Source organism: Carcharhinus amblyrhynchos, chromosome 7 (assembly GCF_965287045.1).
Source record: "Carcharhinus amblyrhynchos chromosome 7, sCarAmb.v2.hapA, whole genome shotgun sequence".
NCBI classification, from domain to species: Eukaryota; Metazoa; Chordata; class Chondrichthyes; order Carcharhiniformes; family Carcharhinidae; genus Carcharhinus; species Carcharhinus amblyrhynchos.
The window spans coordinates 110,278,400-110,304,530 of NC_137330.1; the positions used below are offsets into that span (position 1 = coordinate 110,278,400).

General features: G+C 49.1%; 1 protein-coding gene across 1 annotated transcript in view; it reads right to left on the minus strand.

The window, feature by feature from the left end:
• Nucleotides 1-26,131, minus strand: part of anapc1 (anaphase promoting complex subunit 1) — a 220,669-nt gene that overhangs the window by 129,027 nt on the left and 65,511 nt on the right. Inside the window, exons 22-27 of the mRNA XM_080192942.1 lie at nucleotides 24,920-24,998; nucleotides 22,936-22,972; nucleotides 22,762-22,832; nucleotides 19,685-19,863; nucleotides 18,117-18,343; nucleotides 12,159-12,277 (exon numbers count right to left, since the gene is read on the minus strand). Coding sequence (XP_080049068.1) covers nucleotides 12,159-12,277; nucleotides 18,117-18,343; nucleotides 19,685-19,863; nucleotides 22,762-22,832; nucleotides 22,936-22,972; nucleotides 24,920-24,998 — 712 coding nt within the window. The remainder of the gene's footprint in view (nucleotides 1-12,158; nucleotides 12,278-18,116; nucleotides 18,344-19,684; nucleotides 19,864-22,761; nucleotides 22,833-22,935; nucleotides 22,973-24,919; nucleotides 24,999-26,131) is intronic.

Here is a 26,131-nt window from a genome sequence, read left to right on the forward strand (position 1 = left end):
GCGTCGGCATTGTTGGCTAGGCCAGCATTTGTTGCCTATCACTAATTACCATTTAGAAGGTTGTGGTGACCTGCCTTCTGACTTACAAACATATGAATTAGGAACAGGATTAAGCCAGTTGGCCCCTCAAGCCTGCTCCGCCATTCAATGAAATCAAGGCTGACCTGATTGTAAGCTCAAATCCATGTTTCCCCAATAACCTTCCATCCTCTTGTTAATCAAGAAACTATATAGCTCTGCCTTAGAAATACTCAAATACTCCGCTTTTGAAAAAGAGATCCAAAGATAAAGACCCTCAGAGAAAGAAACTCTAATCATGTAATAAATAAACAACTCCTTATTTGAAAACAGTGACCCTAGTTCTAGATTTGATTTATTATTGTCACAAGTACTAGTATATAGTGACAAGTATTATTAGCTGCGTGCTATACAGACAAAGCATGCCATTCATAGAGAAGGACAGGGAGAAGAAGGTAACGAGAATAAAAGATAGAATTAGAAGGTATGCTGAGCACAGTTTGCAAGGAGTCGCCTCGCTCTGGCGCCATCTTGGAACAACAAGAAGAAACATCCTTTCCACATCCATCCCAAGGGAACATAAGAACATATGAAATAGGAGCAGGAGTAGGCCAACTAGCCCTTCGAGCCTGCCCCGCCATTCAATAAGATCATGGCTGATCTGTCGTGGCTCAGTTCCACTTTCCCGCCCTCTCCCCGTAACCCTTAATCCCCTCTCTTATCAAAAACCCATCAACCCGCGTCTTAAAAATATTTAGCGAGGTAGCCTCCACCACTTCAACGGGCAGAGAATTCCAGAGATTCACCACCCTTTGAGTGAAGAAGTTCCTCCTCAACTCCGTTCTAAACCGCCCCCCCTTTATCTTGAGGCTGTGCCCCCTAGTCCTACTATCCTTTCTGAGCGGGAAGAGTCTCTCCACCTCTATCCTATCCATCCCATTCATCATCTTATACGTCTCAATGAGATCTCCCCTCATTCTTCTAAACTCTAACGAGTACAAGCCTAATTTATTCAGCCTCTCCTCATAGCTCAACCCCCTCAACTCCGGCATCAGCCTAGTAACCTCCTCTGCACTCCCTCCAAGGCCAAAATATCCTTGCGTAAGTACGGCGCCCAAAACTGCACACAGTACTCCAGCTGCGGCCTCACCAATGCCCTATACAGCCGCAGCAAGACCTCCCTACTTTTATATTCAATCCCCCTCGCGATGAAGGCCAGCATCCCATTCGCCTTCCTGACCACCTGCTGCACCTGCAAGCTGGGTTTTTGCGACTCATGCACAAGGGCCCCGAGGTCCCTCTGCACCGTCGCCTGCTGCAGTTTTTCTCCACGTAAGTAATAATCCTTCCTACCATTATTCCTACCAAAGTGGACCACCTCTCACTTGCCAACATTAAATTCCATTTGCCATTTCCTGGCCCATTCGCCCAGCCTATCTAGATCCTTCTGTAGACTCTCCCCACCCTCCGCACAATTTGCCTTTCCACCAATCTTGGTGTCATCAGCAAATTTCGACACCCTACACTCGGTTCCCTCCTCCAGATCATCTATATAAATGGTAAATAGCTGAGGCCCCAGCACCGACCCCTGGGGCACTCCACTAGTCACCATCCACCAATCCGAATAGCACCCATTGACCCCCACTCTCTGCCTCCTATTTGACAACCAGTCCTCTATCCACGCTAACACCCTACCCCCAACTCCATGCCCCCTTACCTTCTGCAATAACCTCTTGTGAGGTATCTTGTCAAACGCCTTCTGAAAATCCAGAAAGACCACATCCACCGGCTCTCCTCTATCCACCGCCCTAGACCTCCAGTAAATTTGTCAGACACGACTTCCCTTTAACGAAACCGTGCTGCGTCTGCTCTATCAAGCAGTTCCCCTCAAGATGCCTCGCTATTTCCTCCTTGATGACGGATTCTAACATTTTACCTACCGCAGACGTTAAACTAAAAGGCCTATAATTCCCCGCCTTTTGCCTGGCACCCTCCTTAAACAACGGCGTAACATTAGCCGTTTTCCAATCTTCCAGCACTTCCCCGGAATCCAGCGACGTCTGGAAAATAACCACCAAGGCATCCACTATAACCTCCGCCATTTCTTTCAGGACCCTCGGATGCATTCCATCCGGTCCTGGCGATTTGTCCACAATCAGCCCCTCCAGTCTGTCGAGCACCACCTCTCTAGTAACAGTAATGTCATCGAGACCCTCCAGTCCTACCACCTTTCCATCTCTAACATCCGGCAAATTATTCACGTCCTCCTCCGTGAAGACCGAAACAAAAAAGTTATTCAAGACCTCAGCCATTTCCCCATCCCCTACCACTAAGTCCCCCTTCTCATCCTCTAAGGGACCAATGTTCACCCTAGCCAGCCTCTTCCTTTTCATATATTTATAAAAACTCTTGCTATCCTTTTTTATATTAAGCGCTAGCCCAGCTTCATAGTTTCTCCTACCCTTCTTTATCAACTTCTTTGTCAATCTTTGTTGACATTTAAACCTCTCCCAATCCTCTTCTCGCCCATTACTCTTAGCTACTCTAAACGCCTCCGCTCTTAATTTAACACTTTCCTTCACCTCCTTCGTTATCCACGGCTTATTACCTCTCCTCCTATGGTCCTTTTTGACCATCGGAATAAATTTCTGCTGAGCACCAAGAAAGATCTCCTTAAAGATCCTCCACTGCTCCTCAGCAGACCTACCTTCCAACGCACTCCCCCAGTCCACATTCGCCAATTCTTCTCTCATCCTACCGTACTCCCCTCTGTTCAAACAAAGGACGCGTGTCCGGGAACCCACTTTGTCCCCTCCATCTGCACCAGAAACTCCACCATACAATGATCACTCTCCCCAAGAGGATCCTTCACCGCAAGTTCACTAATTCTACCCGCCTCATTACATAGCACCAGATCCAAGATAGCTCGCTCCCTTGTCGGCTCCAACACACTGCTCCAGGAACCTATCCCGGCAGCATTCCAAGAACTCCTCCTCAAGCCCACCACGTCCAACATGGGTCGACCAATCAATATGCAGATTGAAATCCCCCATAACTACGGCCGTCCCATTCCTGCACGCCGCACTTATTTGCGCGTTAACAGCCCGCCCCACCTCCAGATCATTATTGGGGGGCCTATAGACGACACCCACCAGCGTCTTCCTCCCTTTGCTGTTCCTAATCTCCACCCACAACGATTCCACTTTCTGCTCTTTGGCTCCAATATCATCCCTTGCTACCACCCTGATGCTATCCTTAATCAGCAGAGCTACGCGCCCCCCATTTTCCCTCCCGCCTATCCTTCCTAAACACTTGATACCCCTGGACATTCAGCTCCCAGTCCCTGTCACCTTGCAGCCACGTCTCTGTAATGGCCACCAGATCATATCCATTTGTGTCGATCTGCGCCACCAACTCATACACTTTATTCCTAATGCTTCGCGCATTCAGATAAAGCGCCTTCATCCCAGCCTTCACCTGGACCTTATTTGCTGGAACGCCACCAACCATACTCACTCCCCTTACTCCCTCTATTATTGGGACATCCTCGGCCTCTATCCTTACCTGTACTGTCTCCTTAACTTTAGACCCCGTAATGTCACCTACCCTCACACCCTCCCCCCGCCAATTAGTTTAAAGCCCCGTCTACAGTCCTCTTTACACGATTCGCCAGCACTCTGGTCCCAGCACGGTTCAGACCCACCCCATCCCGCCCGAACAGGTCCCACCTACCCCAATACTGGTGCCAATGCCCCATAAATTCAAACCCATTCCTCCCACACCAATCCCTGAGCCACCCATTCACTTCCTTAATCCTATCAACCCTACGCCCGTCTGCACTCGGTTCAGGCAGTAGCCCAGAGATGACCACCTTGTTGGTTCTACTTTTTAATTCCATTCCCAGCTTTTCATACTCCCTCCCCAGATCCGCACTTTGCCTACGTCGTCGGCACCCACATGTACCATAACGACCGGATTCTCACCCTCCCACTCCAGGTTCCTCTGCAGCCCAGATGCGACATCCCGGACCCGAGCACCAGGCAGACAACACACCCTTCTGTGCACTTTGTCATTGTGACAAAGGACAGTGTCTATACCTTCACCCCACTATCCCCAATTACAACTACGTTCCTTTTCCCCTTCTCTTTGCCTATGTCCTGCTGCATCACTCTACCGTGTGCAGTCTGCTCACCGACCTCACCTCCCTCGTCCTCGTCCAGACTGGAAGCAAGAACCTCAAACCTGTTATGCAGCTTGAGAGTCTGAGGCCTCCTCTCCCCACCCTCCTTCCTCCTCTTAGCAGCCCCCTCTTGTTCCTGACCCTTAGAGTTAGCCAGTCTAGGGGGGGTGGATGTCTCTTGCACCCCATTGACAATGGCACCCTTTCTCCCCCTGATGAGCCTCAGTGTCTGTAGCTCAGAGGCCAGCTCATCTACCTTGAGCTGGAGCTCCTCCAGCAACCTGCACTTACTGCAGACATGGTCACTGGGGAGGACCCTAGGGTCCATCAGTTCCCACATCATACAGAAACCACATATCACATGCCCCTCCATTATTCACTGCAGTAATTTTGAAAATTTCCACACGAACTCACCTGGCCCTTTTTTTCTCAAGCCCTTTTGATATTAAGCCCTAATTGCTCACTCTACTTCCCTCTCACTCCGCTGCCCGCTGTCTACACCAGGCCTCCTTTTAAACCTGGCGCTGATTTAAAGCTGGCTGGCCCACAACTCCTTTTAACCACTCCCTCAGAATTCTTAAAGCAGTAAATACAATAAAATAAATGCTTTAAACAGTTCTACAAAGAACAAAGTGCTTTAAACTTATTTAAACAGCTTTTTAATTATTTAATGAATTTATTTAATGAATGACAGGACGCCAAGAAGCTCAGAGGAACAGGTGGAACTTAGGGTATTTATTCACAGATCACTGAAGACAGCAGAGCAGGTGGCCAGGGTAGTTAAGAAGGCATATGGAACACTTGCTTTAATCAATCATGGTAATAGAGTACAAGAGCAAAGAGGTTATACTGGAGCTGTATGCAGTTCTGGTCACCTCGTTATCGGAAGGATGCAATTGCACTAGAGGGGGAACAGAGGAGATTCACCAGGATACTACCTGGGACGGAGCATTTCAGCTATTTGGTGAGACTAGATAGGCTTGGATTGTTTTCTTCAAAGCAGAGAAGGCTGAGAGGGGGACATGATTGAAGTGTGTTAAGATTATGAGGGATATGGATCGAGTGAGCAGGCAGCAGCTGTTCCCCTTGGTTGAGGGTCAATCATGAGGGGCAGGAGATTCAGAGGGGATTCGAAAAAAGAAATTTCACTTAGAGGGTGGCGGGAGTCTATAATGCGCTGCCCAGGGAGGTAGTGGAGGCCAGAAATCTTACAAACTTGAAGAAGTATCTGGATGAGTACTTCAAACATCGCAATATTCAAGGATATGGGACAAGTGCTGGAAAATGTGATAAGTGTGCCTTTAATGGTATTATTGTTAGTGCAGACTCGATGGGCCGAAGAGCCTTCTCTGCGCTGTACAAGTCTATATGACCCTGTCAAGACTCCTCAGGTTCTTAAAGGTTCCAATCAAGTTACCTCCTGCTCTCCAAAATTCCAGTGGACAAAGACCTAATACATCCAACCTTTCCTCATAAATTAACCCACCCATTCCAGGTATTAGTCTAGTGACTAATGGCATGTGGCATGTTTGCCTTCATCAGCCAGGGCATTGAGTTTAAAAATTGGCAAGTCATGTTACAGCTTTATAGAACCTTACTCAGGCCACTCTTCAAATATAGTGTTCAATTCTGGTCACCACACAATGAGAAGGACGTGGTGGCTTTGGAGAGGGTAAAGAAAAGATTTACCAGAATGTTGCCTGGTATGGAGGACGTTAGCTATGAGGAGAGGTTGGAGAAACTTGGCTTGTTCTCACTGGAGGGATGGAGGTTAAGGGGGACCTGATAGAAGTCTACAAGATTATGAGAGATTATTAGATTATTACAAGATTATTGCTGAATAAACTAGGCTTGTACTCGTTAGAGTTTAGAAGAATGAGGGGAGATCTCATTGAGACATATAAGATGATGAATGGGATGGATAGGATAGAGGTGGAGAGACTCTTCCCGCTCAGAAAGGACAGTAGGACTTGGGGGCACAGCCTCAAAATAAAAGGGGGATGGTTTAGAGCGGAGTTGAGGAGGAACTTCTTCACTCAAAGGGTGGTGAATCTCTGGAATTCTCTGCCCGTTGAAGTGGTGGAGGCTACCTCGCTAAATATTTTTAAGACGCGGGTTGATGGGTTTTTGATAAGCGAGGGGATTAAGGGTTATGGGGAGAGGGCGGGAAAGTGGAACTGAGCCACGACAGATCAGCCATGATCTTACTGAATGGCGGGGCAGGCTCGAAGGGCTGGATGGCCTGCTCCTGCTCCTATTTCTTATGTTCTTATGCTATGAGAGGCATGGACAGAGTGGATAGTCAGAAGTTTTTTCCCAGGGTGGAAGAATCAATTGCCAGGGGGCCTAGGTTTAAGGTGCAAAGGGCAATGTTTAAAGGAGATGTACAAGGCATATTCTTTACAGAGAGTAGTGGGTGCCTGGAACTCGTTGCCGGGGGAGGTAGCAGAAGCAGATATGGTAGTGACTTTTAAGAGGCATCTTGACAAATACATGAATAGGATGGGAATAGAGGGATATGGTCCCCAGAAGGATAGGGGGTTTTAGTTAAATCGTACAGCATGGTCGGTGCAGGCTTGGAGGGCCGCAGGACCTGTTTCTGTGTTGTAATTTTCTTTGTTCTTTGACCAGATGAAATTTAATACAGGGAAGTGGTTAATAAGGCAAATGCAATTCTGGGCTTTATGAAAGCACAGAGTACAAAAGCAAGGGTTGGTAGGCTTCCAGCTATGAGGCATGATGGGAATGTAGCCTCAAAACTCTGGTGAGATCGGCCACATTTCTTTTGATGGCTGAACAAACTGATTCTGGAAAGGCAAAGACTACCACAAGTGCCACACGTGAATGTGTCTCTTGTAGGTCATTCTAGACAATCTCCGCTAATGTCTTGTTTGCAAATTTGGCATCTACTTTGGAGGTTCTGAAACCCTCAAGCAGAATTTTTCACATGGTTGGGGTTTCCCCGCCCAGCCAACCGAGGAATCAATGGGTAATGCGTCCCCACCCATCATGGCAGCCCCACTGCCATTTAACGCCCTGAGGAGCATTCATTGGCTGGAGGCAGGCCTTCCGCCCCACACTGGCCAAACTCCTAACTCAGCGAGTTGCCGGAAGCTCTGGAATCCCAACAGCATCGCTAGAGGCAGCGGCCAGAACAGGTTCAAAGTCCCAGACTCCAGGCCCGTATAGGTTAGGGACAGGAGACAGAGCAAACTGGGGAATTTTATCGGTGCCCCTCTGTCTGCAAACCTGCAGCAGGAGACCTCCTGCTGGTGATGAACTCCTGCCTACAACTGGTGTCAACATTTGTGACAAAGAGGTTTGGACCAAAGGATATGGGGGAAGAGTTGGGATCAGGCTATTGAGTTGGATGATCAGCCATGATCATAATAAGTGTGGAGCAGGCATGGACTGAATGGCCTCTTCCTGCTCTGATTTTCTATGTAAACAGTTAAAAAACAAATGGAGAGTGGATGGTACGATGGCATTGTTCCAGGGACCCGAGTTCAATTCCAGGCCTGGGTGACTGTCTATGTGGAGTTCGCACATTCTCCCTGTGTCTGTGTGGGTTTCCTCTGGGTGCTCTGGCTTCCTTCCACACTCCAAAGATGTGCAGATTAGGTGGATTGGCTAAATTGTACCTCAGTGTCTCAAAATGTGTAGACTAGATACATTAGCCATGGGAAATGGGTGGGGTTACAGGGATAGGGCAGGGGAGAGGGCCTGGGTAAGATACTCTGTCAGAGAGTTGGTGCAGACTTGATGGGCCGAATGGCCTCTTCTGTACTGGAGGGATTCTATGATTCCACGATAAGTGCAAAGAGATAAACCTGTTCGAGACACTGTTTAGACTGGAACTGGCGTATTGTGCCCAGTTCTGGATGCTTTTATTAAGGATATGAAGGTGTCAGAAAGGACACAGAAAACATTTACAAGAATGGTTCCGAGAATGAGGAACTCGAGTTAGATGGATAAACAGCAGAAGCTGGCAGTGTTCTCCTCAAAGGGAAGATTAAATGGAAGGATCAAAAGTCAGAGAACATGGATTTAAGGTGATTGGCAAAGGAAGCAATGGAGACATGAGGAAAAACCTTTTATGTAGCAAGTGGTTATAATCTGGAATTCATTGCTTGTGAGTGCTGTGGATGCATATTCAACTGAGGCCTCCAAAAGAGGATTGGATAATTATCTGATGAGAAAAGGCAGGCTAATGGGAGCCAGTATGGACATGACAGGCCAAATGGCACCCACCAGCCCGTGTGAAAAACGTTCCTCGCACGTCTCCCTAAACTTACCAGCCCTCACCTTAAACCTGCGCCCGACTGTCGTCAACCCATTCACCCTGGGAAAAAGCCTCTGGCCAGCAACTCTGTCCATGCCTCTCATCATTCTGTAGACCTCTAACAGATCGCCCCCTCAGCAACCATTTTTCCAGTGAAAACAATTTGAGTTTATCCAACCTCTCCTCACACCCGACCCCCTCCAGACCAGGCAACATCCCAGTAAACATTCTTTGCTCCCTCTCCAAAGCAAAGGTCAACAACAGTTCAAAAAGTCGAATGTCACTTTCTTAGGGGCATGAAGCAGTATGGTGGCACAGTGGTTTGCAGTGCTGCCTCACAGCACCAGGGACCCGGGTTCGATTCCCAGCTTGGGTCACTGTCTGCGTGGGGTCTACACATTCTCCCTGTGTCTGTGTGGGTTTCCTCCAGGTGCTCCGGTGTCCTCCTACAGTCTGAAAGATGTGCTAGTTAGGTGCATTGTTGCTTTGCTAAGTTCTCCTTAAGTATGCCCGAACAGACGCTGGGGTGTGGTGACTAGGGGATTTTCAATGACTCCCTTGCGCTGTTAATGTCAGCCTACTTGTGACACCAGTAAATGAACTTTAAGCTTTAAAATGAGGGACGTGCACAAGAATTACAGCACAGAAACAGAGTCTACAGCACAGAAGCAAGCCATTGGCCCATCTGCTCAGCGATCCACACTTAACCCCTTCCCACCATTTTTTCAGCTAATTCCACAAGCGTAACCTTCAATTCCACGAAATGCATCCCTACTGTCATCACCCACATGTTGAGCACAAATGCAAAACCTTCATCAGCCAAATGCAAATGTTTCCTAGATCCTCACACAATTCAGAATATTTCTCTCACAAAAGTAAACTTAATATGGAAAACTCTTCTGGATTTATACTTTGAAGCATTTAAAGCTGTGTATGCTTTTCACTACCCAAGTGCTGTGTGATTCACCCATATATATGTCAAAACCAAACCTTACCACAGGAAAGTTTCATACAGTACAATCCAATTATATGCAAATACTCAGGAACACAAAATATTCAAATCTTCTTTTAGCCAAATGAGACAGTTCTGCCATATTTGAAAAATCACGCAAAACTATTTCACATATGTTCTAAATATAAAAGCTGTTTCATATATATTCTAAATATAAAAACTGGAACCATTAAGCATTTTTAAACTAACAGCAGTATGACTTGATAAATTAAAAAAAAAACTTAAGGTGTGAAAAATATCCAGCAACCTTCAGTGGTAAATCGAATGGAAAATGACAACAAATTCACCTCAGAATACTCACTGAAACATCATCCCAGTGGCAAACTGCGAACTCCAGTCATTATTTAACATTGTGGATGTGGGAGAGGGGGAGGGGGGGAAGAGAGGGGAGGGGGAAGAGAGGGGAGGGGGAAGAGAGGGGAGGGGGAAGAGAGGGGAGGGGGAAGAGAGGGGAGGGGGAAGAGAGGGGAGGGGGAAGAGAGGGGAGGGGGAAGAGAGGGGAGGGGGAAGAGAGGGGAGGGGGAAGAGAGGGGAGGGGGAAGAGAGGGGAGGGGGAAGAGAGGGGAGGGGGAAGAGAGGGGAGGGGGAAGAGAGGGGAGGGGGAAGAGAGGGGAGGGGGAAGAGAGGGGAGGGGGAAGAGAGGGGAGGGGGAAGAGAGGGGAGGGGGAAGAGAGGGGAGGGGGAAGAGAGGGGAGGGGGAAGAGAGGGGAGGGGGAAGAGAGGGGAGGGGGAAGAGAGGGGGGGGGGAAGAGAGGGGGGGGGGAAGAGAGGGGGGGGGAAGGGGGAAGAGGGGAAGAGGGGAGGGGGGGAAGAGGGGAGGGGGGAAGAGGGGAGGGGGGAGGAAGAGGGGAAGAGGGGAGGGGGGAGGAAGAGGGGAGGGGGGGGAAAGAGGGGAGGGGGGGGAAGAGGGGAGGGGGGGGAAAGAGGGGAGGGGGGGGAAAGAGGGGAGGGGGGGGAAAGAGGGGAGGGGGGGGAAAGAGGGGAGGGGGGGGAAAGAGGGGAGGGGGGGGAAAGAGGGGAGGGGGGGGAAAGAGGGGAGGGGGGGGAAAGAGGGGAGGGGGGGAAAGAGGGGAGGGGGGGGAAAGAGGGGAGGGGGGGGAAAGAGGGGAGGGGGGGGAAAGAGGGGAGGGGGGGGAAAGAGGGGAGGGGGGGGAAGAGGGGAGGGGGGGAAGAGGGGAGGGGGGGAAGAGGGGAGGGGGGGGGAAGAGGGGAGGGGGGGGGACGAGGGGAGGGGGGGGGACGAGGGGAGGGGGGGGGACGAGGGGAGGGGGGGGGACGAGGGGAGGGGGGGGGACGAGGGGAGGGGGGGGGACGAGGGGAGGGGGGGGGACGAGGGGAGGGGGGGGACGAGGGGAGGGGGGGGACGAGGGGAGGGGGGGGACGAGGGGAGGGGGGGGACGAGGGGAGGGGGGGGACGAGGGGAGGGGGGGGGACGAGGGGAGGGGGGGGACGAGGGGAGGGGGGGGGACGAGGGGAGGGGGGGGGACGAGGGGAGGGGGGGGGACGAGGGGAGGGGGGGGGACGAGGGGAGGGGGGGGACGAGGGGAGGGGGGGGGACGAGGGGAGGGGGGGGGACGAGGGGAGGGGGGGGGACGAGGGGAGGGGGGGGGACGAGGGGAGGGGGGGGGACGAGGGGAGGGGGGGGGACGAGGGGAGGGGGGGGGACGAGGGGAGGGGGGGGGGACGAGGGGAGGGGGGGGGACGAGGGGAGGGGGGGGGGACGAGGGGAGGGGGGGGACGAGGGGAGGGGGGGGGACGAGGGGAGGGGGGGGACGAGGGGAGGGGGGGGACGAGGGGAGGGGGGGGACGAGGGGAGGGGGGGGACGAGGGGAGGGGGGGGAAGAGGGGAGGGGGAAAAGAGAGGAGGGGGAAGAGAGGAGGGGGAAGAGAGGAGGGGGAAGAGAGGAGGGGGAGGGGGGGAAGAGAGGAGGGGGAGGGGGGGAAGAGAGGAGGGGGAGGGGGGGAAGAGAGGAGGGGGAGGGGGGGAAGAGAGGAGGGGGAGGGGGGGAAGATCCAGCCGCGGGAGGGGGAGGGGGGATCCAGCCGCGGGAGGGGGAAGGGAAGATCCAGCCAGGAGAAGGGGAGAGGACATAGAAGGGGGCTGGGGAGGGAAGGGGGAGCAGATAGAGGGGGAGGGGGGTAGCAGAGAGAAAGGGCTGGGTGGGGGGGAGGAGACAGAGAGGGGCCGTGGAGGAAGGGGAGGGGGAATGATCACAGATAAAAATCCTTCAAATTCAATAACATTCTGTGATCCCAAACCCAGCTGAACCAGGGCAATATTTTCATTTACCTTTTCAGTTACCACGATTCATCTGAAACGAGGGGCCAATGTCTGATGGTTAATGTTGAATGAAGGCAGTTTTGTTCTGTGGGCTGTCAGGTGGTAAGAAGCAAGTTGTGATTGTCCAAGATTGTTGGACGAAGGAAGCTGTAACCAGCAGCAATGGATGACTCCCATAATGAGAGTCTGCACACCCAAAACCCCATGAGACTCAGGCATGAGGATTGGGTGGCAACCTGTCCCATCAGGTGACAAGTGGTTTTCCATACAACAACCCATCACAATACGTGAAACTAGGTGATTTCCAGGAAAGGTTTCAAGGCAAACAATGTCACAACAAGTTGAACAAGGCAATAGTTAACAGGCTTGGGGGAGAAATACGCACCGGTCAGGTTTAATTTTGGGATAGGAAGTGGCTCAGTTGGCACTGGGTGGTAAGAGAACAGAGTAAACATCCCTCTTCCCGGAGGAAGCGCCATAGTTCGTTGGCACAGTTGGAGTAACCTGTCCCAAAAAGAAAACACTAGTTTAGTTTAGGTTATTTATTCGTGTCACAAGTAGGCTACATTAAAACTGCAATGAAGTTACTGTGAAAATTCTCTAGTTGCCACACTCTGGCCCTGTTCAGGTACACTGAGGGAGAATTTAGCATGGCCAATGGCATCTTGAAGGGAATTGCTTGATAGGGCCGACGCAGCACGGTTTCATTAAAGGGAAGTCGTGTCTGACAAATTTACTGGAGTTCTATGAGGATGTGTCTAGGGCAGTGGATAGAGGAGAGCCGGTGGATGTGGTCTTTCTGGATTTTCAGAAGGCGTTTGACAAGGTACCTCACAAGAGGTTATTGCAGAAGGACAGGGGACATGGAGTTGGGGGTAGGGTGTTAGCGTGGATAGAGGATTGGTTGTCAAATAGGAGGCAGAGAGTGGGGGTCAATGGGTGCTATTCGGATTGGCGGATGGTGACTAGTGGGGTGCCCCAGGGGTCAGTGCTGGGGCCTCAGCTATTTACCATTTATATAGATGATCTGGAGGAGGGAACCGAGTGTAGGGTGTCGAAATTTGCTGATGACACCAAGATTGGGGGAACGGCAAATTGTGCGGAGGGTGTGGAGAGTCTGCAGAAGGATCTAGATAGGCTGGGCGAATGGGCCAGGAAATGGCAAATGGAATTTAATGTTGGCAAGTGTGAGGTGGTCCACTTTGGTAGGAAGAATGGTAGGAAGGACTATAACTTACGTGGCGAAAAACTGCAGCAGGCGACGGTGCAGAGGGACCTCGGGGTCCTTGTGCATGAGTCGCAAAAACCCAGCTTGCAGGTGCAGCATGTGGTCAGGAAGGCGAATGGGATGCTGGCCTTCATAGCGAGGGGGATTGAATATAAAAGTAGGGAGGTCTTGCTGCAGCTGTATAGGGCATTGGTGAGGTCGCAGCTGGAGTACTGTGTGCAGTTTTGGGCGCCGCACCTGCGCAAGGATATTTTGGCCTTGGAGGGAGTGCAGAGGAGGTTTACTAGGCTGATGCCGGAGTTGAGGGGGTTGAGCTATGAGGAGAGGCTGAATAAACTAGGCTTGTACTCGTTAGAGTTTAGAAGAATGAGGGGAGATCTCATTGAGACGTATAAGATGATGAATGGGATGGATAGGATAGAGGTGGAGAGACTCTTCCCGCTCAAAAAAGACAGTAGGACTAGGGGGCACAGCCTCAAGATAAAGGGGAGGCGGTTTAGAACAGAGTTGAGGAGGAACTTCTTCACTCAAAGGGTGGTGAATCTCTGGAATTCTCTGCCCGTTGAAGTGGTGGAGGCTGCCTCGCTAAATATTTTTAAGAAGCGGGTTGATGGGTTCTTGATAAGAGAGGGGATTAAGGGTTATGGGGAGAGGGCGGGAAAGTGGAACTGAGCCACGACAGATCAGCCATGATCTTATTGAATGGCGGGGCAGGCTCGAAGGGCTAGATGGCCTACTCCTGCTCCTATTTCTTATGTTCTTATTTCTTATGTTCTTATGTTCAATGCACCTAACCAGCACACCTTTGGACTGAGGGAGGAAACCGGAGCACCCAGAGGAAACCCACGCAGACACGAGGAGAACATGTAAACACCACATAGACAGTGACCCAAAGCCGGGAATCGAATCCAGGTCCCTGGCGCTGTGAGGCAGCACCATATTCTACATGATATAGAATATGATGACAATATCGTGCGGACACGAGGAGACACAAAACAGCACGTCATGGTAAAATGCTTGCTTTCCAGATTAGAGGATGATAGGCATAGATAGGCATGCATAGAGCAAAGGACACAGGAACAGAAAGTTGGCTGTTCAGCCCTTCGAGACTGTTCCACCATTCAATTGGATCTTGGCTTATGTGCATCCAACTCCAACTTGGTTTTCCAGCCTTGACCATTTTTTGTGGGATCAGGCAAGGATAATCCTGAAGTCGAGATTTCCAACTGATCTACCTTCAAAGATTGGAGGGAAAGCACTGAAACATTTCCCCGAAAAAGATGCACAATATTGGGGTAAAAATATGATCCATCATCACGATGGATCTCAAAGTGGCTGCCCGATAAAGCAGAAATCAGGCTCATCACTACACAAGCGGTAGTGGTGAGGCTGCGCTGAATGTAGAGGACAAGAGGAAATTCTGAAATTTCCACCAGGAATATGTCTCATTTCTGATTCAAGGCGAGGTGAACAAAAGGGCAGACCAGCAATTTCCTGTTTATTGGAATCCAATAAACTGCTGTACTGAGGTGTATATTATGTCAGAGCCCAGCCCAAACCACAGAAAGTAGATAGATCTATTGAAAACAAGGCTCAGATTCAATGTTTCAATTTGATTCACCCACGACATGAGCAGTTGAACCGCCCAGCACAGGAAAGCCACAGATTCAATCGCTGGCCCGCATCAGATTACTGCGAGATTTCCTACTCCTGATTTTTCATTTTATTCAAGTGTGGGACACATGGCGCTGGCTGGCCAGCATTTATTGCCCATCGCTAGTTGCCCTAGAAACTGAGTGGCTTACTAGGCCATTGCTGTGGTTCTGCAGTTACATGTAGGCCAAATCAGGTATGGACGGCAGATTTCCTTCCCTAAAGTCTGCCAACTTTAAGGGCGTTCAAATGGTCAGTGGATAGGCATACGGATAACATTGGAATAGTTTAGGTTAGAGGGTCATTAGATTGGTTCCACTGGTCGGCGCAACATCGAGGGCCGAAGGGCCTGTACTGCGCTGTAATGTTCTATGTTAAAGGACATTAGTGAACCAAGTGGGTTTTTCCTGACAATTGGCAATGGTTTCATAGTTATCATTAGATTCTTAATTCCAGGTTTTTTTTATTGAATTCAAATTCCACCATTCGCCATGTGGGATTTGAACCCGGATCCCCAGAATCGGGAGTTTCTGGATTAATAGTCTGGCAATAATACCGCTAGGCCACTGTCTCCCCTCCTACTGGAGATGTGTGTGTGGGTGTTCGGCGAGGCAAGGGCAAAATTGGTTATCACTGCCCCCCTCCCCTCACCGCCATCCTGGGTCTCTCCCCATAGCGACTGAATCATTTGCTGCCAATATTGGCTGATCTCACATTCAAGAAGGTCACTTGGGAAAAACACAGGAGGGTGAAAAGGATAATAGCCCAAGCGAGGATGGAGGCCTTCAGCAAGGAAGCTGGAGAAGCCAATGAACAGGCTGCCCTGGGACTGTCCTCACTTATAGAATCATAGAACCTTACAGTGCAGGAGGAGGTCATTCGGCCCATCGAGTGTACACCGATCACAATCTCACCCAGGCCCTATCCCCATAACCCCATGCACTTACCCTAGCTAGACCCCCTGACATTAAGGGGCAATTTAGCACGGCCAAATCCCCTAACCCACATATCTTTGGACTGTTGGAGGAAATGGGGCACTGGAGGAAACCCATGCAGACAGGGAGAATGTGCAAACTCCACAGACAGTGACCCAAGCCAGGAATTGAACCTGGGTCCCTGGCACTGTGAGGCAGCAGGGCTAACCTTTGTGCCACCATGCCACCCCTTACTTCAAGTCTCATTCATAGAGCAAAAGAACTTGTATTTAGACTGGTGTGTTTTCACAACATCAGTGACCCAAAGCCTTTTACAGCCAATCATGTCGCTTTCATAGATTCCGACAGTGCAGGAGGCCATTCAACCCATCAAGCCTGCACTGACAACAATCCCACCCAGGCCTTATCCCTGTATCCCATGTATTTACCCTGCTAATCCCCTGACATGAAGGGCAATTTAGCACGGCCAATCAACCTAAACCCGTGCATCCTTGGACTGTGGGAGGAAACTGGAGCACCCGGAGGAAAGCCATGCAGACATGGGACACGTGCAGACTCCACACAGACAATTACCCAAGACTGGAATTGAACCTGGGTCCTTGGTGCTGTGAGGTAACAGTGCCGCCCTTTTGAAGTGTTGGAATTTATCCACAGCAAGCACCCACAGCATATGTAATCAGAGGTGGATGAGATGTTGCATATTTGCCCCTGCTCTCCACCAATTAATGCCAAGGCAACTTAAATGGTCACCTAAAGGGGTTCATTGTAAAGCCTCATCTGAAAGGCTTCATTGAACTGTACAGCTTTCCCTCAGTGCTACACTGAAGTGTCAAGCTAGATTTTGTGCTCAGGTTTCTGGGGTGGGATTTGGCCTCGTGACTTTCTGGTTCAGAGGCCTGAGCTGACCCCTGCTGGATGATCACACCTTATTCTGTCAGAAAATCATGTCTCACACTGTTCCTTGTACTTCTTCAAAACCTGTCCACCATCTACAAAGCACAAGTGACAGAATACTCCCCACTTTCCTGGATGAGTGCAGCTCCAACAACACTCAAGAAGCTCAAGACCATCCAGGACAAAGCAGCCCACTTGATTGGTACCATATTTACAAACATCTACTCCCTCCACCACTTAGTAGCAGCAGTGTGTACTACCTACAAGATGTGCTGCAGCAATTCACCAAAGATCCTTAGACAACACCTTCCAAACCCACGACCACTTCCATCTTGAAGGGCAAGGGCAGCAGGTACATGGGAACACCACCACCTGTAAGTTCCCTTCCAAGCCACTCACCAGCCTGACTTGGAAACATCACCATTCCAGCACACTGGGTCAAAATTCTGGAATTCCCTACCTAATAGCATTGGGGGTCAACCTACAGCACGCAGATTGCAGCATTTCAAGAAGGCAGCTCACCACCACCTTCCCAAGGGCAACAAGGGAGGGGCAATAAATGCAGCACCTGTGACACCCATGTCCCACGAATAAATTTTTTTAAAATAAATGAATCGGTCACAACTGCATTCATTTCACAGTGCTTTTTGTGATATGTTCCCTCTTTCTCAAATCTCTAAGTATGACTTCCTATTGCAGCATTACAGAAGGTTCGCGGCACAGGAGTGGCTTATTGAGTCTGTGCCAACTCCTTGCTAATGAGAAGACCCTTCCTGAGGAAGCAGGCAGACCACTGACTCAAAAACGTCTACAGATGTTGCTCAGGAGCTAAACTCTGAGGAGAAGCTCGCAGAGAGCAGAGATCTATGCCTTTCCATTCCCCCCCCCAGTGGCTGAAATGCCTGTCCTCCATTGGCCATCACTCAGAGATCACCATAGAATTCCTATAGTGCAGAAAGAGGCCATTTGGCCCATTGCATCAGTACCAACTCTCCAAAAGAGCATCGTACCAAGGCCCAAGCCCCAAGCCCCAACCTATCCTCACAATTCCACACATTTACCCCAACAATCTCACAAAGCTACACATCTTTCCACTTAGCATGGTCAATCCAGCCAGTCTGTACATCTTTGGACTTATTCACTGAGGCAGCACGGTGGCACAGTGGTTAGCACTGCTGTCTCTACAGCGCCAGGGACCCAGGTTCAATTCCCGGCTTCAGTCACTGTTACGCAGAGTTTGTACATCCTCCCTGCGTCTGTGTGAGTTTCCTTTCCACAGGGTGCTCCGGTTTCCTCCTGCACACCAAAGATGTGTGAGTTAGATGGGTTGGCCAGGCTGAATTGCTTTAGTGTCAGGGGGATTAGCAGGGTAAATACATAGGGTTAAAGGGATAGGGCCTGGGTGGGATTGTGGTCGGTGTAGGTTTGATGGGCCGAATGACCTTCTTCTGCACTGTAGGGATTCTATGATCTGCTTGGTGAATTGTGGACAAAAGGTGCCATTTCCATCAAATACCACAATGGGGCTTCAACGCACCTTCATACCAAGCTGATGGAACGATGATAACTGCAATTCGAGTAAGCAGTGTGTAAGGCAAAGCTTGGGCGTGTTTGGTTTTGAAATATTTCTTACCTGTTTTCCTTCTCCTCGATGTACTCATGGTCACTCACTTCTGGCATCTGTACAACGTTAACACGGACAGGGTGTGTGCTCTGAAGCAGGCGTCGAACCTCCTGTACGCGCAGATCTTCGTTCCAGATTAAGGACATCAAATCCTGATTCATGTCATTCATTCCATCTTCCTCCTCCTCAGCCTCGTTCCCAGAGGCTCCATCAGACAGCAACACGTGCCCAATAGCCTGCAAAGGAGATCACATTAGCACACAACAATTTCTAGACATCTCACTGAGGGAGAGCCTGCAGTCCCATGGTGGCTCACGACCATTTCATCCTTGCTGACCAGCAAGATCCAATCAAGGGTGGGGTGGGGAGAGTGTTGCAACTGACCTCAGTGTCAGGGGTTAGCGTGGGGGATAAAGACCAAAGACCCCTACACCCCTCATCAGTTTCCAGTCCACGCTGCTGGAAATGTGTACATGTCATGAAAGCATAACACCCATGTTTACTGAATCCCTGCAGTGCAAAAGGAGGCCATTCGGCCCATCAAGCCTGCACTGGCTCTACAGCAGAGCATCCCACTCATGCCCTATCCCCCTAACCCCATGTATTTATCCTACTAATCCTTCTAACCCACACATCCTGGGACACGAAGGAGCAATTCAGCATTGCCAATCCACCTAAACTGCACATTTTTGGATTTGATTTATTGTGACTGTATTAACACACAGTGAAAAGTATTGTTTCTTGCCTGATATAAAGACAAAGCATATCGTTCAGAGAAGAAAAGGAGAGAGTGCAGAATGTAGTGTTACAGTCATAGCTAGGGTGTAGAGAAAGATCAACTTAATATAAGGTTATGCGGCCACTTTGCAAGAAATTAGATTAGGTCTGACATATGTTTCACAAATTCAACATCTGACACATGCAGGAATGGCATTAATTTTTCACTAAAACTAAATTTGTAAATCAGCATTCAAAGCCTCAAGAACAAACAGCTCACATTTCCGGAAAACGACAGCCAGTGAGTGGTGAATCTGTGGAATTCATTGCAACAGAAGACTTTGGAGGTCAGGTCAGCGAGTACATTTGAAAGACAGAGATCGATAGGTTCCTGGTTGGTAAGGGAATCAGAGGTTATGGGGAAAAGGGGAGAGAATGGGGTTGAGAAACTTATCAGCCATGATCAAATGACAGAGCTGACTCGATGGGCTGAATGGCCTAATTCTGCTCCTATATCTTGTGGTCGAAGTCATTTTCAGCTATTCAAAGCCCTGTTAGCCTTCATCTTGGCATGATGGAGCTAGCGCTGCCGCCTCACAGCACCCGGGTCAATTCGGGTGACTGTGTGCACGTTCTCCCTGTGTTTGCTTGGGTTTCCAAGAGCTGCTCTGGTTTCTTCCCACACTCCAAAGATGTGTTGGTTAGATGGATTGGCCATGGTAGATTGCTCCTCTGTGTCAGAAGGATTAGCAGGTGGGTTTACTGAGATAGGACCTGGGTGGGATTGTTGTTGATGCAGGCCTGATGGGCCAAAAGGCCTCTTTCTGCACTGTAGGGGTTCTATGATTCTATGAACTTACAGATTTTGTCTTATGTAGGTTTCCTTCATGTGCCTGTTTGGAAAGATCCTGACGTCCAATAAGTGAACAGGCAGCTTCAGACCAATCTGAGGAAGGTTGCTCACGGCAATGGTAAATAGCATCCCGTATTGGGAGAGCGACCCCAAAGGGAACAGACTCCAAATCCTTCAAGGTAAATCCTGGAGAAGTAATACAATACAGGTGATGGTTATGCTGAATGCTCCTGCTTTACTACAGTACAAACTATACAATAGATATCCAGATGCTAATAACATCAAACGAAGCGACTTAGAGGTGGACGATCAGCCATAAACTGTTTGAATGGAGAAGCAAGTTCAATGGGCCGAATGGTCTACTCCTTCTCCTACGTTTTCATCAGTAACTGGAGCACACACATGAATATACAAAGCCTCTTGTGGGCACCTGTATTTCCATTTGAGGCCTAACAACATTGGAGTTTTCTTTTTAGTGGGGAGATGTGAGATGCTCAGCACTTCCAATCACAGAATGGTGTAATTAGAGAGCTCAAGTATTGCTCTTACACCAGCTCACCAAGTTGCTTCCTTGCCTGATCCCTATTGTGCTGAAATGGATTTCAACTCAGTAACCTGTTCCCACTCCCCCCGCCCCCCAAAATCATAGCATCCCTACAATGTAGAAGGAGGCCCTTCGGCCCATCAAGTCTGCACCAACCACAATCCCACCCAGGCCCTATTTCCGTAACCCCACAGATTTACCTTGCTAATTCCCCTGACACTTGGGTCAATTTACATGGCCAATCCACCTAACCTACACATCTTTGCACTGTGGGAGAAAACCGGAGCACCCGGAGGAAACCCATGCAGACATGGGAGAACATGCAGACTCCACACAGACAGTGACTAGTGGCCTGAATTGAAACCGGGTCACTGGCGCTGTGAGTCAACATGCCCTTCAGCCCCAAGAGCAATTTGTAACCCCTTCTTGAAGGCTGACAATGTTTTGGACTCAAATGCTTCATGTGGTAGTGAATTCCACAGGCTTACGACTCTATGGGTGAAGAAATTTCTCCTCATCTCAGTCCTACTTTACCCTGGATCCTCAGACTGTAACTGGTTCCCTGCCATCAGGAACATCCTTCTTAAATCTACCCTGCTAATCCTGTCAGAATTTTATAGGTTATGAGATAACCCCCTCATTCTTCTACATTCCAGTGAATATAATCCTAACCGACTCAGCCTCTCCACATATGTCTGTCCTGCCAACCCAGGAATCAGTCTGGTCAGATGGTCAGGGTTAGGCTCCAAATGGCCATGGCTGGGAAGTGAAAAGCAGGCAATTACAGGGAGTAAGCTCCACACTGATTCACCCCACAGTCGGCTGGCACTCACTGCTCAGGCTCGCGTGAATACAAACCGCCTGCGTGTGTTCTGTGGAGGCACCAGGCACTAAACAAATTGGCCTGAACACCAGGAGTCCGCACTTCCAGGAGAAGAGCGGGTCAGATTGCTTAAAAGAATAAGGAAGCTGTGAAGCAGCAAATCATAAACGTAATTCCACATCTTAACACAAGGCATTGAGGTTGAAAGCTCTATGCCAATGGGCTTACTTATTTCACAATTATTGCCTGAAATAGTGGTGGAAGCAGATTCAATTGTAACTTACAAAAGGGAATCTGTATGGGTTTCCTCCAGGTGCTCCGGTTTCCTCCCACAATCCAAAGCTGCACGGGTTATGTGGATTGGCCATGCTAAATTGACCATTAGTGTCAAGGGGATTAGCAGCATAAATTTATGGGGTTCCAGGGATAGGGCCTGGGTGGGATCATTGTCAGTGCAGGCTCGATGGGCTGAATGGCCTCCTTCTGCATGTAGGGATCCTATGAGTTGAAATTTAAGCTTACAAAGAGAATGGGACTAAGTCGATACCTCTTTCCAAGATCCAGCATGAGCACAATGGGCCGAGCAACCTTCTTCAATGCTGTAGATTTCTATTTGCCCAAACTGGCTCCCAAATTCTTCCTCTGGGGAGGAGGTGGCATAGTGGTATTGACCCAGAGATCCAGTTGTACTCTCAGGTAGATACAAAAGGTGCTGCAAGACTCAATCAGAGAGCAGGCCACAATATCAAGCTTCCCTTTTCATCCTCCTTCACAAGTTGTTGTTCCAGGACCCCACCCCACCTAGCTTGTGGGAAATTAGTTGGGATTCCTCCTGAGGCCTAGGTCGCCGAATGGCAAACCACAAACCTAGAGCGATGCTTGGGGTTCCAGTTTGAATCCCACCATGGTAAATGATGGAGGAACTGAAAAAAAAGTTCTTCGACCTTTTGGCGAAGGTAAAAGTATCAGATCAAGGCAAAAGATGCCTCTTCTTGTCAACCTGGATCTCGTTTGTCTCTCTTGTGGGTACCATGATTGAGTTCAATTTGAATTTGGTTTTTGGAGCAGGCAAGGAGATGGATTTGGGTCTGCTTGGTCCATTCTGCACACTGGTTTTGTAACTTTAAGGGGACATTCCAAAAATGTGCGAGTTAGGTTGATTAGCCATGCTAAAATTGCCCCTTAGTGTCAGGAAGATTAGCAGGGTAAATATGTGGGTTACAGGAATAAGGCCTGGGTGGGACTGACAACAATAGGCCGAATGGCCTCCTTCTGTACTGTAGGAATTCTATCTAAAAAAGTTAAAGTTTATTTATTAGTCATAAGTAAGGTTTACATTAACACTACGATGAAGTTACTGTGAAATTCCCCTAGTCGCCACACTCCGGCGCCATTTTAGGTCAATGCACCCTAATCAGCACGTCTTTCGGAATGTGGGAGGAAGCCAGAATACCTGGAGGAAACCCACGCAGACGTGGGAGAATGTGCAAACTTCACACAGACAGTGACCCAAGTTGGGAATCAAACCCGGGTCCCTGGCACTGTGAAGCAGCAGTGCTAACCACTGTGCTACCGAGCCCACCCCTTAGAACCATCTTTGATGGTTGTACGAAACCAGCTGGACTGTACGATGTTCTGGTGTTCCAGATGCACCTGTGGTCACACCTGGTCGAATATTTAGAAATAATACAGAGACATTTCTGTCTTGGAAGCTTACCTAGGTTTGTAAGTGAGATCACCAACTTGGCCGCTAAACTGGAGGACGAGTTGCATGGATTCAAACTGAGCCTGAGCAGAGAGACAGAATTATCAAAGGAATTAAGGGTCTTGCATTAGCCAGCAGCAGAATGAAGAGAAAAACTGCAGTGTCAACAGTGTTGACGTTCATTACCTTTTGTAGTCTTCCTCAGCTGGCTGCATCCTTTGTCCTGTTGAATTATTTAGAAAATGCACTGATTTAGAAATGATGGAATGATTACATGAGAGGACGTCATTTTAACTTCAACCCTTCCAATTAATATCTTATCCCTGGAGGGAGAAGAGGGCTGAGGCATGACCTGAAAGGGCTCCTCCAGTTTATGAAAGGGTTTGTTTGGGTAGACACAGGAAAAGATAATTCCACTTGTGTGAGACACAGGAAGGACAGTCGATAAACATATGATAGTCAGGAATAAATAAGGTGGCGTAGTGTTATTGCCACTGGACTGGTAATCCAAGGAAATGCTCTCGTGATCCTGGTTCGAATCCCACTGCAGCAGATGGTGGAATTTGAACTGAATTAAAATCTGGAATTTAAAATCTAAGAATGACCACAAAGCCATTTCTGACTGTCATAAAAATCCACCTGGTTCGCGAATGTCCTTCTGTTCTTACCTGGTCTGGACTACATGTGACTCCAGATCCATAGCAATGTGGTTGACCGTTAAATGCCCTCTGAACAAGAGCAATTAGGAAGGGATACATGAGGGAGAAATAGTCTTCTGATGCGGGCACGACAAAGTGGAGATAGTTAAGAAAGCCCACCAACATCTCTACTTTCTCAGAAGACTAAGGAAATTTGGCATGTCAGCTACGACTCTCACCAACTTTTACAGATGCACCATAGAAAGCATTCTTCTGGTTGTATCACAGCTTGGTATGGCTCCTGCTCTGTCCGAGACCGCAAGAAACTATAAAATGTCGTGAATGTAGCCCAATCCATTACGCAAACCAGCCTCCCATCCATTGACTCTGTCCACACTTCCCACTGCCTCGGAAAAGCAGCCAACATAATTAAGGGCCCCACACACCCTGGACATTCTCTCTTCCATCTTCTTCCTTCGGGAAAAAGATATAAAAGTCTGGAGGACACATACCAACCGACTCAAGGAGAGCTCCTTCCCAGCTGCCATCAGACTTTTGAATGTACCTACCTCGCACTAAGTTGATTTTTCTGTGCACCCTAGCTATGACTATAACACTACATTCTGCACTGTCTTCTTTCCTTCTCTATGAACAGCATGCTTTGTCTGAAAAGCATGCAAGAAACAATACTTCTCACTGTATACTAATACATGTGACAATAATAAATCAAACCAAAATTCTGAACTGGTTGCTTAGGAGAGTTTCCAAGAACAGCCTGGGAGATTATTTTCTCTCTCTCATCCTGCAGATTTCTGCTGTATGCATCCAATTTAGTAATGGAAGTGGTTCTTTGCAGTGTCGTGAAGGAGATAATCAGACCCGCACCTCGTGTCTTATCTTTCCAGAAAAGTAAAATAGTGTCACTCCCAATCTTCGCTTAACATTGCCCCACAGCGATTAACTTCAAAGGATGAAGTATACTTTCTGAGACAGAGCAGCTTTAAGAGGCAGTGCCTTGGTGTATTCCATTCCTTTAAGTTCTCAATGCCTTTAGCAGTGGGCGCATTACAAATTCCCAACCGAGCAAATTCTTTTGTGTAGCTAAAACACAAAGCAAGCAGCATGCCTGGCGTGATCATTGCTAGCTCTTGTGGAGATTAACTCCCATGTGTACTTCAAGCCCAAAAGCTTGAAGTCTTCTGCTCAGCAGAAGGGCACACTGTTTGCTGTAAGATGGGGAATAGAAGGAATTTTTAACCTGCCTGTGCTGACTCTATCTGCCTCCCACGAGCTCCTGCGTGGGCATTTTAGCCAATGGTTGCCAGCAGTAATAGAAGACGGAGCAAACTTGGACTCTGAATTGCTAAGCCCTTACTACACACTAAAAGGAATATTTATCCACAGACTTTGTCACAGACCTGTTGCAGAATTGTGGTGAAATCAAAAAGTGTTACCATGAAAGTGGAACTTTTTTAATGTTCTTCCCAAATAGGGCAGTAAAATGAATTTACATTTGGAGAAAGAGCAAGTACCTGCTGCGATCCTTGATAAATACATGGACGGCTCATGGGAAAGTGCCTTTTCATCACCAAGTATGTACAGTGCAAAACTCTGCAATAGAAACGAAGAAGCACAGTTTAGTAAGAGACTACCATACACCTCTCATACCCTTCAATCATTTCCTTGGCTGGCACAAAAATGACTTGCTAAATGAATCATAGGATCCCCATCCTGCAAAAGGAGGTTATTTGGTCCACTGAGTCTGCACTGACTGTCTGAAAGAGCATTGTACCCAGTCTCACCACCCCACTCTGCCCACACTATCCCCGTAACCCTGTGCATTTACCATGGCTAATCTACCAGCTGCTCCCAGGCTGCGGTTCAGTCAGTGTCTCCCTTACCCTGCTGCTCCCAGGCTGCGGTTCAGACAGTGTCTCCCTTACCCTGCTGCTCCCAGGCTGTGGTTCAGACAGTGTCTCCCTTACCCTGCTACTCCCAGGCTGGAGTTCAGACAGTGTCTCCCTTACCCTGCTGCTCCCAGGCTGTGGTTCAGTGTCTCCCTTACCCTGCTACTCCCAGGCTGCGGTTCAGACAGTGTCTCCCTTACCCTGCTGCTCCCAGGTTGTGGTTCAGTCAGTGTCTCCCTTACCCTGCTACTCCCAGGCTGTGGTTCAGACAGTGTCTCCCTTACCCTGCTGCTCCCAGGCTGTGGTTCAGACAGTGTCTCCCTTACCCTGCTGCTCCCAGGCTGTGGTTCAGACAGTGTCTCCCTTACCCTGCTGCTCCCAGGCTGTGGTTCAGACAGTGTCTCCCTTACCCTGCTGCTCCCAGGCTGCGGTTCAGACAGTGTCTCCCTTACCCTGCTACTCCCAGGCTGCGGTTCAGACAGTGTCTCCCTTACCCTGCTACTCCCAGGCTGCAGCAAGCAGCAGATTTCAGAGAATGGTTCCTCAGTGAAATGGGGAGCTCTGACTGACTGCTTCGCACTGAGGTGGTAAACTGTTACCCAGAGACCTCAGAAATATCCTCCTGCTTCAAATTCTTCTCCTGCTCCCTCTATGGGCCGCTTACCCTGCTCTGGGTCACCTCTGCCTAACTTCCCTCATCATGGTGCAGTCCAAGAAGAACAGAAGCTGTAGCATCCAGTGAGCAAGTAACATAGATAGAAATCAGAAACAGGAGTAGGCCATTCAGCCCTTCGAGTCTGCTCCATCATTCATCTTGATCATGGCTGATCACTGAAT